Source organism: Amborella trichopoda, chromosome 8 (assembly GCF_054954075.1).
Source record: "Amborella trichopoda isolate Santa Cruz 75 chromosome 8, AtrichopodaSantaCruz75HAP2 v2.0, whole genome shotgun sequence".
Classification (NCBI taxonomy): Eukaryota; Viridiplantae; Streptophyta; class Magnoliopsida; order Amborellales; family Amborellaceae; genus Amborella; species Amborella trichopoda.
The window spans coordinates 25,681,761-25,698,096 of record NC_142343.1 but is presented as its reverse complement, the minus strand read 5'-3'; the positions used below and the strand labels follow the sequence as shown (position 1 = coordinate 25,698,096).

At 35.6% G+C, this 16,336-nt stretch overlaps 1 protein-coding gene across 1 annotated transcript; it reads left to right on the top strand.

Moving 5' to 3' along the window:
• The first annotated feature begins 15,276 nt into the window (after positions 1-15,276).
• Positions 15,277-15,893, top strand: LOC148780973 (uncharacterized). The gene is made up of 2 exons (XM_088874683.1): positions 15,277-15,601; positions 15,823-15,893. Exons 1-2 carry the CDS (start codon positions 15,277-15,279, stop codon positions 15,891-15,893), a joined length of 396 nt encoding a protein of 131 aa, XP_088730809.1.
• The last annotated feature ends 443 nt before the right edge of the window (positions 15,894-16,336 follow it).

Here is a 16,336-nt window from a genome sequence, read left to right as displayed (position 1 = left end):
GTGTAAGAGGCAAATTTGTTTTTCAAACAAATGCATAATGCATGTATAAATTAGCATTCTTGATGCAGGAAAATAGGTAAATGAGGCAAAAAAACAGCTCAATAACAATCAAAACAAGCTAGATTTGGGTGGATCTGGCTTTCCTTGCTAAATAAGTTGACATCAACTCACAATATGTTTTTACTGTATACATCTCAAAAGTGTTTGAAACTCAAACACCCAAGGTCCTTCTAATACGTAATGGTTAAAAAGGACCAAACGACCCCCACTTAAAACATTATACAAACGTCCCATATGTTCCTTCACTTTAAAATAAATTTCGTAATGACACTTTTACTCCTAATAGAACAAGTAACTCCATGAGTATTTTAACCACTTTTTGAAACATCACTTAAAATCCTAAAAGAAATAAAAAATCCTAAAATCCCTAAAAGAACTTAAAACCCCTAAAAATAACCTTAGAAAACTCCAACTATGCATCTTTAAAATTTAATAAAAAAATTAAAAAAATAAGAGGCATCTTGTCTTGTATTATTCTCCCCTAATTGGAGAAAACATCTTGAGTTTTGAAATATGCTAAGATGAATTTTGTGTTAATCCTACAATTTTCTTCTACCCAAATATTGAAAACACAATCTTAGGACTTATAAGTTATTGGACTAATCAAAACACAAGAATTGTGCACTAAAACTGAGTCTTTGCAACCAGTTGATATATCCATAAATACTTTCGAGAACCTTTCGGGGAAAGGGTCATTATATGTCAATAGAATACCCTTGATATGTACACTTGGTTCGGTCACAATGACTACGTGAAGTTGCATCAATGCAACCATTAAACCTTGCTGAATTTGCCTTGGTTCAGAACTAGAACAAACCAAGGGAGCATCTTGAAGACCATCATAAATTAATTTTTTTTCAAAATTTCATATTTTTTTTTTTTAAATCTCATTAAGATGTGTTTTGTTTAATTTGACTTTAAAAATGTTTTTGTGTTTTGTTTTGTTTTTATTTAATTTTTAACATTTCTTAATTTTTAACACCTTTTAGCCTTTGCCAAGACCTCGCTCCACTCGATCCAAGTTACTTAGAGCCTGGCCAACAAATCCGGGCTGAGTACTCAACTCCATGGCCCCAGTTTGGGGCTGAGCACGCAGTCCGAGTTGCTCTTTCCAACAATGATATATATGGCAAGCACAAGACCGCACTTGTGCAGTAACACCGAAAGCTGTGGTGTCATGTATGAGGCTACACGCGGACCACATTCATGTGATGAACGAGTGGACAACTTGAACACGTGTAAAGCTATTGATGCAAGACAAGATGCCTCTTGTTTTTAAGTTTTTCTTATTAAATTCTAAGAATCTATTTTTGGAATTTTCTTGGGCGATGTTTTAGGGGGTTTTAAGTTCTTTTTGGGATTCTAGGGTTTTTTTTATCGTTTATGACATTAGGAGATGTTTAGGAAAGTGGTTAGAATACTTATGGAGTTACTTGTTTTCCTAAGGGTAATAGTATCGTTACGAATTTTATTGTAAGTGAAGAGACATATGGGGTATTTTTATAATGTTTTAATTTAAGTGGGGTTAGTTTTGGTGATTTTTTTTGTCATAATGCAATAAAAGGACCTAGGGTATTCGGGTTTTAAAGATTTTTGGGGAGTGAACAATATAAGCATACTATAAATAGCGTCAACAAGCCTTATCTAGGGTAGGTTTGGGATCAATATTTTGTACAATAAAAGTCAGATCTACTTAAATATGGTCAGTTTTGATAGTTATTGAATTGTTTTTTGCCCCTTTTCCTGCATCAAATTAGTATCAGAGTGTAGTTTTTTTTCAACAACAAAGTTGGAAATCTGCACCCAACTCTAAGGTTTGTTGAATTTTAGCTAAGTGCCAAATCAGCCTAGACCTTGATGGTCTCAGTTATTTTGTTTATTTTTTGCCTAGGGTTTATGATTTCAGAGAACCTATGGTTGCAACACGAGGTCGAGGAAAAGGTATTTATATGAATCCACCTCGTGATGAGCAGAATCAGGAGAGAGAGGAACTGAGTTGACAAGTTCAAGAACTTACATAGCGGCTTGCAAGCATCAATCGTGGGCAAGATGAAGCTTTTTCTGTCCACGATGATAATGATGCTTCGCAAGATGAATCAAGTGAGAGGAATATGGTTGAAGGTACAGACGGCACTCAAAATCCATAGATCTAAATATAGATATTCTTGATTTTAAATGTAAACCGTAGCCCGACAACTTTAGAGACTGGTTAAACACAATAGAGAGGTTCTTTGATTATAAGGACGTGTCAGAGAATAAAATGGGAAAATATTGCCATTAAATTGAAGAAAGGTACTTCGATATAGTGGGAACAGCTTAGAGCAAGGTGAGAGATACTGAGAAAGCCCAAATTAATACTTGGGATAACATGAAAAAGAAATTAAAGGAAAGTTCATCATCATTAGAGCCTTTACCCAACTAATTGGGATCGACTACGTGAATCCTGATTCGCCATTCCTAACCCCTTGCTCATTTCTCACTGTAAATGAGTTCCGGTACAATGCATTGCTTTTGGGGAACACCTGAGCATAAGAAAATATTTTAGGTTCAGGATTCATGATATGTTTTGACGAAGTTTTATGTTGTCTTCCTACCTAATACAACCCACCCCCTTTATCCGGGTGTGGGACAGATTAAGGGAAGGTTTAAGGTCCTCAGCCTTCTTAAACCAAAATTAAAAGAAAGTTACTTACCAAAAATTATTGGCAGCTCCATTATCATAGGATGAACAATTACAATCAAGGAAAAAATGGTGTAGAGGAGTGTACCGATGAATTTCATCAGTTGATGGCACGAAGCGATGGCGTTGAAAGAGAGGAACTGTTCCTAGCTTGCTATGCTGAAGGACTGAAACAAGATGTGGTTTTGCAGCCGTAATAGACCTTAGTCCCTTTGTCAATGGGTCGGCCATCATATTGGTTGAGGGGAAATTACTTCATTTTCTCAAATACATCCTGAATGTAGTAGTATTGTACCTTTATGTGTCTTCCTTTGGAGCTATCTAATCTACTTTGTATTAGTTTAATTGTAGCTTGATTACCACAAAATATTTGTATCGGCCTATCGATTATTTGCAGCTTCAAGTCATCTATCAAGAGCTTTCTCCAGACAGCGTAAGTACATAATGTATTTTGCTTCAAGTGTGTACCTAGCAACATACTCTGACTTCTTGCTAGACCCAGAAACAGTTACAGCTCCAAAGGGGAAAATATGCCCCAAGGTGGACTAACTATCGTCCTTATCCCTAGTAAAGTTTGCATTTGAATATTCTAGAACTTCAAGCTTATATGCTGGAAAACATAATATAAGATGCACTGTTCCCTTAATTTACCTTAGAATTCTTTGACAACTTTCCAATAGGCTTTGCCTAAATTACTTTAATATCTACTTACAAGACCTAAAACACAGCTCAAATTTAGTCTTGTACATAGTACTACATATGCTAAGCTACCAATAGCTTGTGTATAAGGAACAATGGATTTTTCTTGTCCTTCTACTGAACAATCCTTCCTAGATAACTTCACTCTCTTTTCAACAGGACTATACAATGGTTTATAAGTTTCTATTTTAAATCTCTTAAGAACAAAGTCAAGATATATCTCTTGGCTCAAGTATGAAATTCTAGATTTCTATCTCTAGTAATTTTTATGTCTAGGATATAAGAGGTTTCTCCTATATCTTTTATCTTGAACAGAGAAAAAAGTTATGACTTAGTATTATCAATCATATCTAAGTCACTTCCAGCAAATAGAAAAGTATCTACATATAATGAGAGTATTGTGAATGGCTAAGTCATTAGCCATTACTAGCATTTTATCATTTCCCAACAATGGTTAAGTCTTTTGCTATAACTAGTATTTTATTTACATTATCTACTACATTATCACCCTCATTCATTTTAAATGAGTTATATTGCTCCAATAGCAATTGGAGGTGAGTTTCAGATGTTGTTTTGCTTTTATTGCATCTAGTATTTTCTTAGATATTTCATAATATTCGAATATCTTAATAAGGTCATCTTGCATAAAAGTTAGCATTGTCTTAGCTATAAGGTCATCTTCTAAGAATTTTTTGAACTTTTTTTTTTCTTCTTCAATTGATTTATCACAAATTACTGGTGGATCTTCTTTTAATACACATAAAGTTCTATCTTGGATGAGGAGACATTTCATCTTCCTCTTCCACATGTCAAAATTGGACCTATTCAGCTTTTTCTATTTTTGAAAATTCTACCGTAACAATTCTATTAGTCATGTGCTAAGTTATATGTGAGCAACCAAATATTTTCTAAGTTCTAAACAAATAAGATTGTAAACAAAGCACAATGAGGCACCAAAATTATTTAATATGTTGCCTGCAAAGAGAGAGCTACAATTACTTGATAACCAATGTCAAATATTAAGTGATGCCTTAAAAAAAATAATAATTAGGCAAGCTCCCAATCAAGAGTAAATATAAGCACTACATATATTAGTAGTATGAACGAACAATAGAGGGCATTAGAATTCGTATAAGCAAATCTATACGAGTCTTTATATTTAAAGGAAATAATAGTCCAACTGAAATTGGGCTTCCAGCCAAATCAAGCAGGAAAATAATAACTGGCTAAAAAATGGTTGCTCTCAATTTTTAGTGTTTAAGAAAAATAATAGTAGGTTCAAAACCTCGAAAAAAAAAAAAAAACGAATATGAAACCAGTGTAGCGTCACTGAAGGCACGAATGATAGAAAACTACCCAAAAAAACTCCCGATAAGCTCATGTTTGTGGGATTCTAGTGAGCAAGATTAGAGAGAGAGAGAGGGAGAACGATTTTATTACCTTTAGAGAGAGAGGGAGGGAAAACCCAAAAGTAAATCTATCAGAAACATGAGATTTTATAGTAAAAATTAACAAGGCTACATAAACAAGTATAAGGTTAGGTTTTGTACCAACATTAAAATCTTTTTCATCTCCATAGGATGCCATCCAGAGATTGATGATACTTGAGTATTCATGAGAAAAAAAGAGAGTGAGGAGAAAATTTTTAAAGGATATTTTTTTTTAGAAAAAATATTGAATCGTAAACCATAATTATTCTTGATCGAAAAAGAGAGGGAGAACAGAATTTTTAAAGGATCTTTTTTTCAGAAAAAATATTGAATTATAAATTGTAATTATTATTTGAGAAATTTAAAAGATTACATGAACGCACGTTCTAGTAACTAAATAACACCTAAGTTGGGGGATATATCGAGGGTATCCTCATTGTCAATGTCAAAGGCACCTTGAGGCTCATTTTCTCGGCAACCCTTTTTTTATTTTTTTATTTATTTTTGGGTAATTCAGTGGGGATGATGAGTCCCTACTCTTTTTTTAAATCATTAGCAATTTTTTAATGCGTTAGGTAAGCCGAGAGGTTAGCTGGGGCACAAGTGATGCTACCACCACGACCCTTAGGTTTTTTTTTTTTGGGTAATTCAGTGGGGATGGCAAGCCCCTACATGTTTTTTAAATCATTAGTGGTTTTTTAATTTATTAGGTGAGAATGGAAGCCTAGACATTAGCTAGGGCATAAGTGATGCTACCACCACGACCCCAATCGATTCTCAAAAGTGGTAAGTCAGTGGGGATTTGGGCCCCTATCCTTTGATGAGAATGGAGTTAGATACCTCATCATAAGGCTTAACAATACTACCGCCAAGGCCCTAGGTCATTCTAAAACAAGTGGTAAGTCAGTGGGGATTTGGGTCCCTACCCTTTAGTGAGAATCGAGTCAAATACCTCATCATGGGGCTTGTCAATACTATCGTCAAGCCCTAGGCCATTCTCTAAAAAATGGTAAGTCAGTGAGGATTTGGGCCCCTACCCTTTTGGTTTCTTTAGATTTATTTTCTTAACTTCAAAGAGAGAAAACGATGTAGATTGAGGGATAAAAAACCCAAAACTAAATCTATCTAACGGTAAAAGAACATGCATAGGATTTTATTATAAAAATAAAAAAGGCTTCTAAAACAAGTATAGGGCTTTGTATATTAAATTTGAGTAATGATCCTATAGGACCCCAAAGGATCACCATTAAAGTTGGCACGGATCTCTAGAAAAGTTATCACATGGGTGTGAGACTTGACTTTTCTAGATATCCGTGTCAAATTTAATGGTGATCCTTTGAGGTCCTACACACATGGGTGTGGGAGGGTCCTATAGGATCGTTACTCATTAAATTTTTTCAAATATTTCGTACATTAAAAATCTAAAATTATGATTTTGGTCATTCAGCATCCGAAAACTTGGCAAAATTGTCCATGCTAAATTTTTGCAAAATAGTACTATCCTATGAGCATTCCTCTATCGTTTTTAGAAGAATGGAATTTCAACTAGCAAAACTTGATGGTGATGGTGCATCTACAAGGAAGAGGTACGTGAATAATCCATCTTCACAAATATTTGTTATTTGCTTAGGTTAACTTATTGTAAATTTTCGCTAAAATCTTTGTATCAAGAGGTTAGCAACGACAATATTTTTTATTTAAGCAATAAAAAAGCCAAGGTTTTGATGATTAAGGCTCCTACATATGTCAAAGCTTTCTTATAGCTGCTGCAGCATGCCAGGGTAGTGACGGGGGATTAGCTGAGAAAAAGAGGAAAAATTTTGATTAATGTTTGTTTTCTTTGTAAACAAACAGCTGATGATTGTCACCACTTATTCCTTTATTGTACCACTTATTCCTTTATTGTACCGTTGTTACTTTTTTTTGGAATTGGGCATCTATTATCTCTAAATGGTAGTGGATTATGCCATGAAATATTCAAGGTTTTTTTTTTGCTTTTGTGCTCAAACCTCATTTCTCCAAAAAAGGTATCCACTGCTGGCGACTTCTTTGTGCTGTAGTGCTTTGGTCTTTGTGAAAAGAGAGAAATTTGAGGATTTTTGAAGGTGTTACTCATGATACGGCCGACATCTCTAGGAGCATGATTAAAGTCATAATTCATTGGGCCCATGCGTCTCTTTGCCTCAGGAGTAACCCCAAATAATCTTTTTTTCACCAACTTTGTAGACCTCCTCTTTCACCATCCGCATAGTATGTTAAGCCTTTAGATTGGCTCCTTCTACCGATGAGCGCGTCTAAGCTAAACTTTAATGGAAGTGTAAGGCATGAAACTCAAAAGGTTGGTTATGGTGGGATTCTTAGAGACCGTGAGGGGAATATTATCTTCTCTTTTTTTAGGAGCTTACCTTTTTTGTGATATCAATGAGGCTGAATTAAGGGCGGTCAAAGAAGGTGTCTCTCGTCTACAGGATGATCATGATCACATCATTGTTGAGAGTGATTCGGCTAATGTTATCAAGTGGTGTACCCACCCTTCTTTTATTTTTTAGCAATGAACCTCCATTTTGGATGAGATTTCTTTGGCTATTTTAGCCAAGGAGATTCAAGTCAGTCATATCAACAAATAAAGAAATGACGTTGTTGATGTTCTTGCAAAATTAGGGTCGTCTTAGCCTCTTTCTCCCACTTTTTTATCGTTTCCCTTTGTCTCTTCTCTTTCTCTTCTCTGTTTCTTTCTTTCTTTATTCTTTTTTTACTTTCTTTATAATTTCTCATTTTCTCAATGAAATAATTGCTAACGCTCAAAAAACAAAAAGACGTGGTGTGACCCATAGAGTCACCGTTAGTCTTAGTACAAATCTCAAGTAATGTCACCTATTAATTTATTTTTCGACAGAAAAAAATAGGAACAAAACTATCATGCAAGTTGTTAGGCATCTCCGTCCGCATAAACCTCTCTCTCTCTCTCTCACACCCAAGAAATGGCCTCAAAGGCCATGTTGAAACCCATAGTTAGCAGCCCCCCTGCACCTACGTCTCTCTCTCCCCATCAATCTCTCTCTCTTATTTTGTTGTCGAATGGCAACAAAAGAATTGATGGTGGGGATGAACAAGCAGTATTTACCTTTGGAGGATTATCCTTATAAATAATAAGCATTATTATCAGTAAAAAAGAACAAAGTAAAGCATCCATCTTGGCTAGAACTGAAGGCTTACTACTCTGAGATTGGACATGGCATTGTAAATCCTATGTGGTACTGCAAATGACTAATTCGGTCCAGATTTTCTCTATGTTTGTTCGTTTTAACATGAAAGGATGCTTAAGGAGCAAACTTTGAGAAGATAGTGACAGTTAAAAGCTTTCCTAAGCAATTTGAATGGACAAAGTGATCTTGCTAACAGTGCAGTAAGCATTTAGATTTTAATGGAGAAGCAGGGAACTAGTGTAACTTAGGGCAGTAATTACAGCTCCATCAAAGAAAAATATATGGTATTTTTACTTTAGGAGCTAAATTCCAAATGGGGTTCATGTGCTGGAGCTTTTATTTCAGGTTCTCGTTATGTTATGCCCCATACCCAGATTTCAATCCGAGACTACTCTCAACATCTGCCTTCGGACTAACTTAAATTGATTATAGTGCTCTTTAATGGAGTTTATCTTGAGTTTGAACAAGCTAAATATTCCTATCTTGGTCGCTTTTAATGGAGTTTATCTTGAGTTTGAACAAGCTAAATATTCCTATCTTGGTCGCTTTTAATGGAGTTTATCTTGAGTTTCTGATTGGAGAATGTTTGCTGAATGTTTGCTAGTTTGGAATTCAGGTTCTGGAGATTGTGCTGATATATGCTCCTGCTGCTATTTTGAATTTCTTTGGGTGCATCTTACTTCAAATATTGAATGAGTTGCGAATGTAACTTGCAGTGGAAAGAATGGGAATGTTAGGCTTGTGTTTTGGTTTAATTTGCTGCTGGGATACCTTGCGGTTCAAATATCCTTTTCTGTAGTTTCCTTGATGAACCAAGCTAGAGAGAGAGAGAGAGATTCGTAATAAATTGTCGTTTCCTCTGGTAAAAAGGTTGAGCCCCTTGGGTGTGCTTTATTTGTTACAAAAAATGATGAAATTTGTATCACAATGTTCTAGTATGCATTGAGGGTCCTCACAAATAAATATTCTTGTGAGAGGTGGCTCTCTTGGTGCTTATGTGGCAAAAGCCCACTGTGTACTCTTATGGAATGTTTTAAGTATAGGATGTGATATTGGGAGCTGGAGTCTTATTAAGATGTGTTTGGTTCCAAGTATCTAGTGAAGTTCTCAGAAGAAGAAGTTCTAGGAAGTGGCTTAGATAGATTTTCTATCCAAACTATGTGACTCTCAACTAGATCTTCTGTCATTCAGTAACCACGGGCTGACTGAACTCTCTATTGAATTTCTCTTTTTGTTTTTCTGAACACTGAAGTGATCTTTAGAAACTAGTAGTTGCATACGGTACTTATCAGCCTTAGGCATGATAATCTAGCTAGATGAATGTTGTTGATTGACTCTTGATATATGGTGCAATTTGTTGTTGCATAATGAAATCAGGATAGTATTTTATTATTATTATTATTTGATTGTTATTGTTATTGTTATTGTTATTATTATTTATGAAAAATTGTCATTTTGCTATATAAAACAAAGTGATACAACTGCATAAAAAATGTTGGGGCTGAGAGATGTCAAGATGACATCTCTAGTGGACAAAAGACTGCAAAGAACTAGATATGAGCATCCCACTCTTTCCACTGTCGACATCTACATCCTCCACAATGTCTAACTCTCTACAGGCCAGTCCAATATTTCTACTACATTGAATAACATTGAAAGAATCACCTTCTCCATGAAGGGGAAACAAGGATGGTCAATTGCAATATTAAAGTCCTTCTTTTGCTTCTTCCATGATTGAATAAGAGACTTCCAATGGACCTGGGATGTTATATAAGTGCAGACAAAAAGAAACCTTTCACAACCCACCACCAATTCCTGCTGAACTTAAATTTCCCTCAAAACAACCATCAAATCAAGCTTGAAGACTAGCCTGAATGTTGCCACTGATGCATGAAAATAAGACAAAAAATGAACCTATCTCCTTGTATTTCCTTTTTCTCTTTCTTTTCTAATGTTGTGCACAAGTACACCATCTCATTATATTTGATTTAAATGAATAAACCAACTCTTGCCCATGCTTTTTCCTTTTGGATATGAATCCATCTTTTTGAAACCTATGGATCCATATCTACCCCTACTATAGTAGTTTGTAAAATGGACCTCCTTGAGGACTTCTCATTTCTATCGGCCAATCCTTGAACCCTACCCTTGATGGAGGCACTTGTCGACACCTCATCCCAAAGGATTATCTCAGTGGTCTAAGAATCCCCCTTGAAATTCCTTTTTAATACTTAAAAAATATCTGAAATGGAAACATCAAATGTTTACATGTACAAGGGTTTACAGGTAAATCTAGTTCCACCCTTAGTTAGGCTTGCTCTGTTTTTGTGGCCTTTAAAGGCTGTGAGAGTATGTAAATAAGAATTTTAGTGGATTATACACCTTAAATAGGGTTAGGAAGTCTATGGCCCAAGTCATGTCCAAAATCCTTACCCCTGGTCATATAGCACTGCCGAAGGAGATTTTATGACAGTCATGTATTGTTGAGGTTAGAGAGATGCTAAGAGATGGTTTATGGGCCAGGATAGCTTCGTGGTCTCTTATGTGTAAATGTAGACCTGTGAGAATGGGAGCTAAATCCTCAACAAGCTTTCACATGACATGTTTATATAACAACTGCATTATAGGGAAGCAACTCTAGAAATGGATTCATGTACATATATATAAAGAGAGTCCCCCTTGCAAAAGAGAGATATGCGTGCATATCTTGTTTTAAGGGGGAGAAACCTGTAATCCACATTTTGGGACCTTTGTTCTACTATTAATTGGCTAGTTTTAACGAGCCAATCATGAGCCTCTGCATGAGGCTGTGGGTCATGCATCTTGAGGGTTGGTTGGAGAAGATACTCGAGGATCACTGTTACTAGGTAGGGTGGAGTGCCCTGACACCCATTGGTACCATTGTACTTCTAGATATATTGTTTTCAGTGTCAGAGATGTTTTGGTGAGCTTGAAAATTTTTCCAGGGCATTTTAAGAGATGGGTCTTGTAGGATTGGTTTGAGAAGATACTCGAGGATCATAGTTATTGGATAGGATGGAGTGCCCTAACACCCAACGGTACCATTTCACTTCTAGATATATTATTTTCAATGCAAGAGATGTTTTTGTGAATTTAAATTTTTTTTCAGGGCATTAAATTCTCTTGAAATGGCATTTTAGTAATTTCCTTTTAATGGGGAGGCTTTTAGGCGCACTTATGAGGCCCTTGGATCTAGCCCCAAATGCACCACACTCACATGTGTGGGGCGTGGAGCCCATGGGGTCCACACCTCACACATGGAGGCGGCACTCTCCCCTCCTCTCTTCTTTTATTTTGTTTTAAAAATAAAAGGCGTTTTTGATTGATTAGGCGATCTTTTGAAAAAGATTGTCCTAATTTTGCAGGAGATAAGAATATTTTGTGTTTGACTAAATCTTTTATCATTTGAATCCTCCAATCTTGTGAGAGATAGGAGAGTTCTAGACGATTAGTTTTTATTAGCCTTATCCTAGTTTGACTAGATATGGGTCAAATATTCAGGGGATAAGTTTCCTAGATTTCTCCCTAAATTATGACAGTTGATTCACGGGATGGATGACTTAGATTTAATCCTCTCTCACCTCACAGATTTTCTAAAAATTTGGACAAGCATACCTAGGGCCTTGAGACCTACATAAGGAGGGGACCCCCCTCATTCGCTTCACCACAATTCCTAGCCTCTCTCTCTCTCTCTCTCTCTCTCTCTCTCTCTCTCTTTACCTTCTCTCCCCTACATGCCCCATTCTCTCCACTCTCTAGCTCTCTCTTCTCTCTCTAGGTGGGACATGACCCCGCCATAAGGATCTAGGGGTGATACACACCACCCTATAGATAGAGAGAGAGGGGGTACGCCTAGCCCTTGTTTGGGTTAGGGGACGTGCCACACTGTGGCATGCTCCAAAGGTTCAAAAGGAGTTTATAAAAAAACCTTAGATTTGTGAGGTACTGCCTGAGGAAGCTTCCCGACTCAAAAAATTTAGTAGGATCAATAGAATCAGAGTGTGCTATCGGTTAGGAAATGGGGTATATCGGTTAGGAAATGGGGTATAGGAAATGGGGTATATGGGATGTATTAAGGGATGACACTAGGTAAATGGAAGTAAGTCTCTCTGACTATTTGGTTTAATTTTCAGTCATTCTTAGCTTGTTTATTTAAATTCTACAGGAATATTATTTGTATTAAAATTGATAGTCAAAGCTTGTTTTTCAATATTGGATTTTGTCTTATTCTTTTTTGGCAGTAAAATGCAAGATCTTAGGTTGTATTTGGGGTTTTATTTCTTGTTTACAATGGTCTTTGTGACACTCATAAGTGGAATTCAGATACGTTAATAAAACAAAAAAAGAAAGTGTTTATAGTTTACTCCCTTGAATTCTGCATAGCCACTTCTTTTGAGGCCCTTGTCTGCAAACCACCAATACTATCCCTTTATGGTTCTTCTATTGAAGTTGAGATACCACAACATAAAACTTAGGGAAAATTACATACATATCCATTATACTTTACGTGATTACGGTTACACCAAATAATTTCCGTCATTACTCATCTGTCCGTTTTTTATCTTCCATAACACATTTTTTTTAAAAGACAACTTTGCCCTTTTCAGATGTTCAACATCCGAATTTTTGCAATTTTTGGATGTTTAACATCTGAAAATAGCCGCAGCTCCAACAATTTTGGATGTTCAACATTCAAATTTCTGAGATTTTCGGATGTTCAACATCCGAAATTTTTCGCACAAACATCTCACGCCAACATGCGGAAATTTATTTATTTTTATTTTTATAAAGTTGGGAAAAACTGATCATTGAAGCATCATTCCCCATTTAGTGTCCCTTAATACAGTAACCCACAAAGTTAGAGAGATTGACTCACTATTTAGAATTGATTGGTACCGTTCTTACTCTTTCTTGTTACAGTTGATTAATTGAAGTTTATTATCTGTTATTTTTTAGGATATTTTATTTTTTCAATAATATTTGTTGTGTATTTTTTATTAATGAAATGAATTTTTTTAATATTGATGAAGTTATTTGTTTTATATAATTATTTGTTGTTTGTATCGTGTTGATACATTGTATTCTTTTTTTTTGCTAAATAATTATTAAACTTGTTTGTTTGTATTAAATTTTTTTGTTTATTTTGTGTTTATATGAGTATTTGTTGTTTTCTTTTGTTTAATGTTTATTGCTCACATTTTTTGTACTATACTATTTCAATCTATTATGTAATACTCAGATTTTATGAACCCTAAAGTAGTTAGAAATATCTCAATTTTTGATAATTTTTTTGTAATAATTTTTTGTGACACAAATTTTGCTATTCATTTAATACAGTAGTATTGACGATGGCGACTGAGTGAGTGCAACTGGTATTCTGATATGGGGGGAGGGGGTGTGATTTGGGATGAATGCAGTTGATGGACGTGTTATTTATAAATGAGAAAAATTGAAGGTCACCAAGTATAATGGGAATAGTACCTTGGATGAACTAAAAAGTCATTTTGCTAATTTAACCAAGTGTGATCCAAACAAATTAGCTATTATGTACCACAACACAAGTATATCTAGTGGGCTAGATTTGATTGATGTTAGTGATGATATTGATGTATCTTTTATGTTGGGAGGGGAATCTTTGAGAATTGTAGTATATATTGCCAAGCCACAACAAGAATTTGTTGTTGAGGGCCCATCTTCAAGGAATAAATATATCTACAATTTATTTTTTCATTTGTAAATTGCTTTATTTTAATCTTATATGTGCATAAATTGTTGCTTCATCTTACATTCTATCTTTACATTCTATCTTTCGTCAATAATCGACGTAACGCTTTACCTGAGCAAGATCAAAACATTGAAGTGGCGCCCAACCCTGAGCTCGTACTAGAGCGTGATATGGAGGATATTGAACCACTAGAGAGTCCATGTAGAGGAGTTGGTAACGAGGTTCAATTAAAAGTTGGATAATTTTTTAAAAATATTAATGAATACCGGCATCATCTAGTTGATTTTGCTCTCCACAAAAATTTTGTATTAAAGTTTGACAAAAGTGAAGTAGTATGGATGTGGGCAAGTTACAAGGTAAAGGGATGCACATGGCAAGTGCGGTGCTTATGAGTTGACAGTACCGCATACTTTAAAGTGAAGTCTATAGTTAAGGAGCACACATGTAGTGATCCAATGGGGAGGGGTCCATCAGCCACTAGCTCGTGGTGATTGGGTGACAAAAGAGATTAAAGACCTCCTTCTTGACCAACCAAAAATTAAAGCAAAAGACATGTAAACGATGTTCAATGTGATCACGGGGTCAGGTTTTCCGACATGCAAGCTTGGTAAGGAAAAGAGGTTACTAGACAGTTGATAGATGGATCACATGGACAACAATACCATGACCTCCCCCGGTATATTAAGAAGATCAGAAGAACCAACTCGAGAACCGAAATTCCACACAAATGAAGACAGGTTGAAACGACTATTTATTACTTATCGTCAATGCACTATGTAATAGATGCAGGCCACTAACTGGTATTGATGGAACATTCCTAAAAGGAAAGTATCGAGGCATTTTATTGTATGTCATCATGCTAATACAAATAATGGGCTCTTCCCATTCGCATTTGTAGTGGTTGAGAAGGAGAATTACTAGAGTTGGTATTGGTTCTTAAGTATATTGAGTGAGCTATTGTATACGTGCCATAATTTGTCTGCCTTAACCATTATATCAAATTGACAAAAAAGCCCGCCAAAAGCAATAGAAAAATGCTTTCCCACATATTTTCATCATTTTGCATGTGACATATGTGAGAGAACTTTAAGGGATTTATGAAGAGGTCAGCAAATACTGAAGTATTGCTGATGCTGTTTTGGAAGGCTGCTCATAAAGTGACCATTAGTGGGTTAGAAAAAATAATGTTTGATATACAGTGTACTGACCTAGAAGCATATGATTTGATTAAGAATATTCCTCCCAAATTTTGGGCAGATGCCTATTTTTCAGAGTCTAGATATGGCCGAGTCTTTTAATGCTTGGATTTTATCGGCTCAAGAGAAGCGGATCATTACAATGTGTGAAGAAATAAGGGTACAGTTGATGACCAGGTTTGAAGAGAAGAGGGAATTAGGTAATACTTGGAGCGGCATGTTAGTACCAAAGGCCCAAGAATTACTTGACAAGTGAAAGATGAAGGCTCGATTTTTGCAGACAGTTATATCCACCATGGATACGCAGTTTGAGATCCATTATCTTGGGAAGAAGTACGTTGTCGATTTAACGTATTGGATATGCAGTTGTAGAAAATGGCAACTCAATGGCATTCTGTGTACCCATGCCATTGCGGCCATTAACCATATGCATTTGGATCCCACTGTGTACTGCCTTAAGTTTTTTACAGCGGAATACTTTAAGAGGGCATTTGAAACTCCCTTTACGCCTGTCCTGAATGATATTGAGTTGACAGATATTTACAACCGAACAGTGTTGCTACCAAGGACTACAAACCTTCCCGGTAGGCCAAAAAACCAACGAAGAATATCCGAGATGGAACATCCGATAACCAGGCCTTTGAAGTGCAAATGATGCGACACAGAGGGTCATAATAGGAGGACATGCAGAGAACCGATAAAGTGAATTACTTGATGTTAATATTGTATTTTTGTATCGAATTATGAATTTCATGAATTAATGAATAGAGTGAATATTCTGTTTTTGTTGTCCAAATTGTGTTAGTGCAATTGGAATTCTTTGTTGTCATAAATCTTCTAATGGAGAATTTGCAGCCCCTTCTGAAACTATTATGAGTTTGTCAATCTTTGTATTGAGAAAGATGATTTCAATATTGGAAATCTTTGTGATAGCCTTAAAATAAATTTTCATCTTCACTTATAAAATTAAAGGCCTAAAACATGCATTATTCTTGATGTCCAAACTTTGAAGTCCATTTTGTTTTTCTCATGTCCATGCATCTTGATGTCTAAACAATTTTCAAACCTTGAAGTCCATTTTTTTCTCATGTTCAAACCTTGAAGTCCATTTTTTTCTCATGTCCATGGATCTTGATGTCCATTTTTTTCTCATTTCCAAACCTTGAAGTTTATTTTTTTTCTCATGTCCATGCATCTTGATGTCTAGATGAACAATTTGATGTCTAAACAATTTTTGGATGTCTAGATGAACCAATCTGGATTTTAGCAGTCAAATTTTCAGATGTTAAACATCCGAAAATATGACATTTTCGGATATT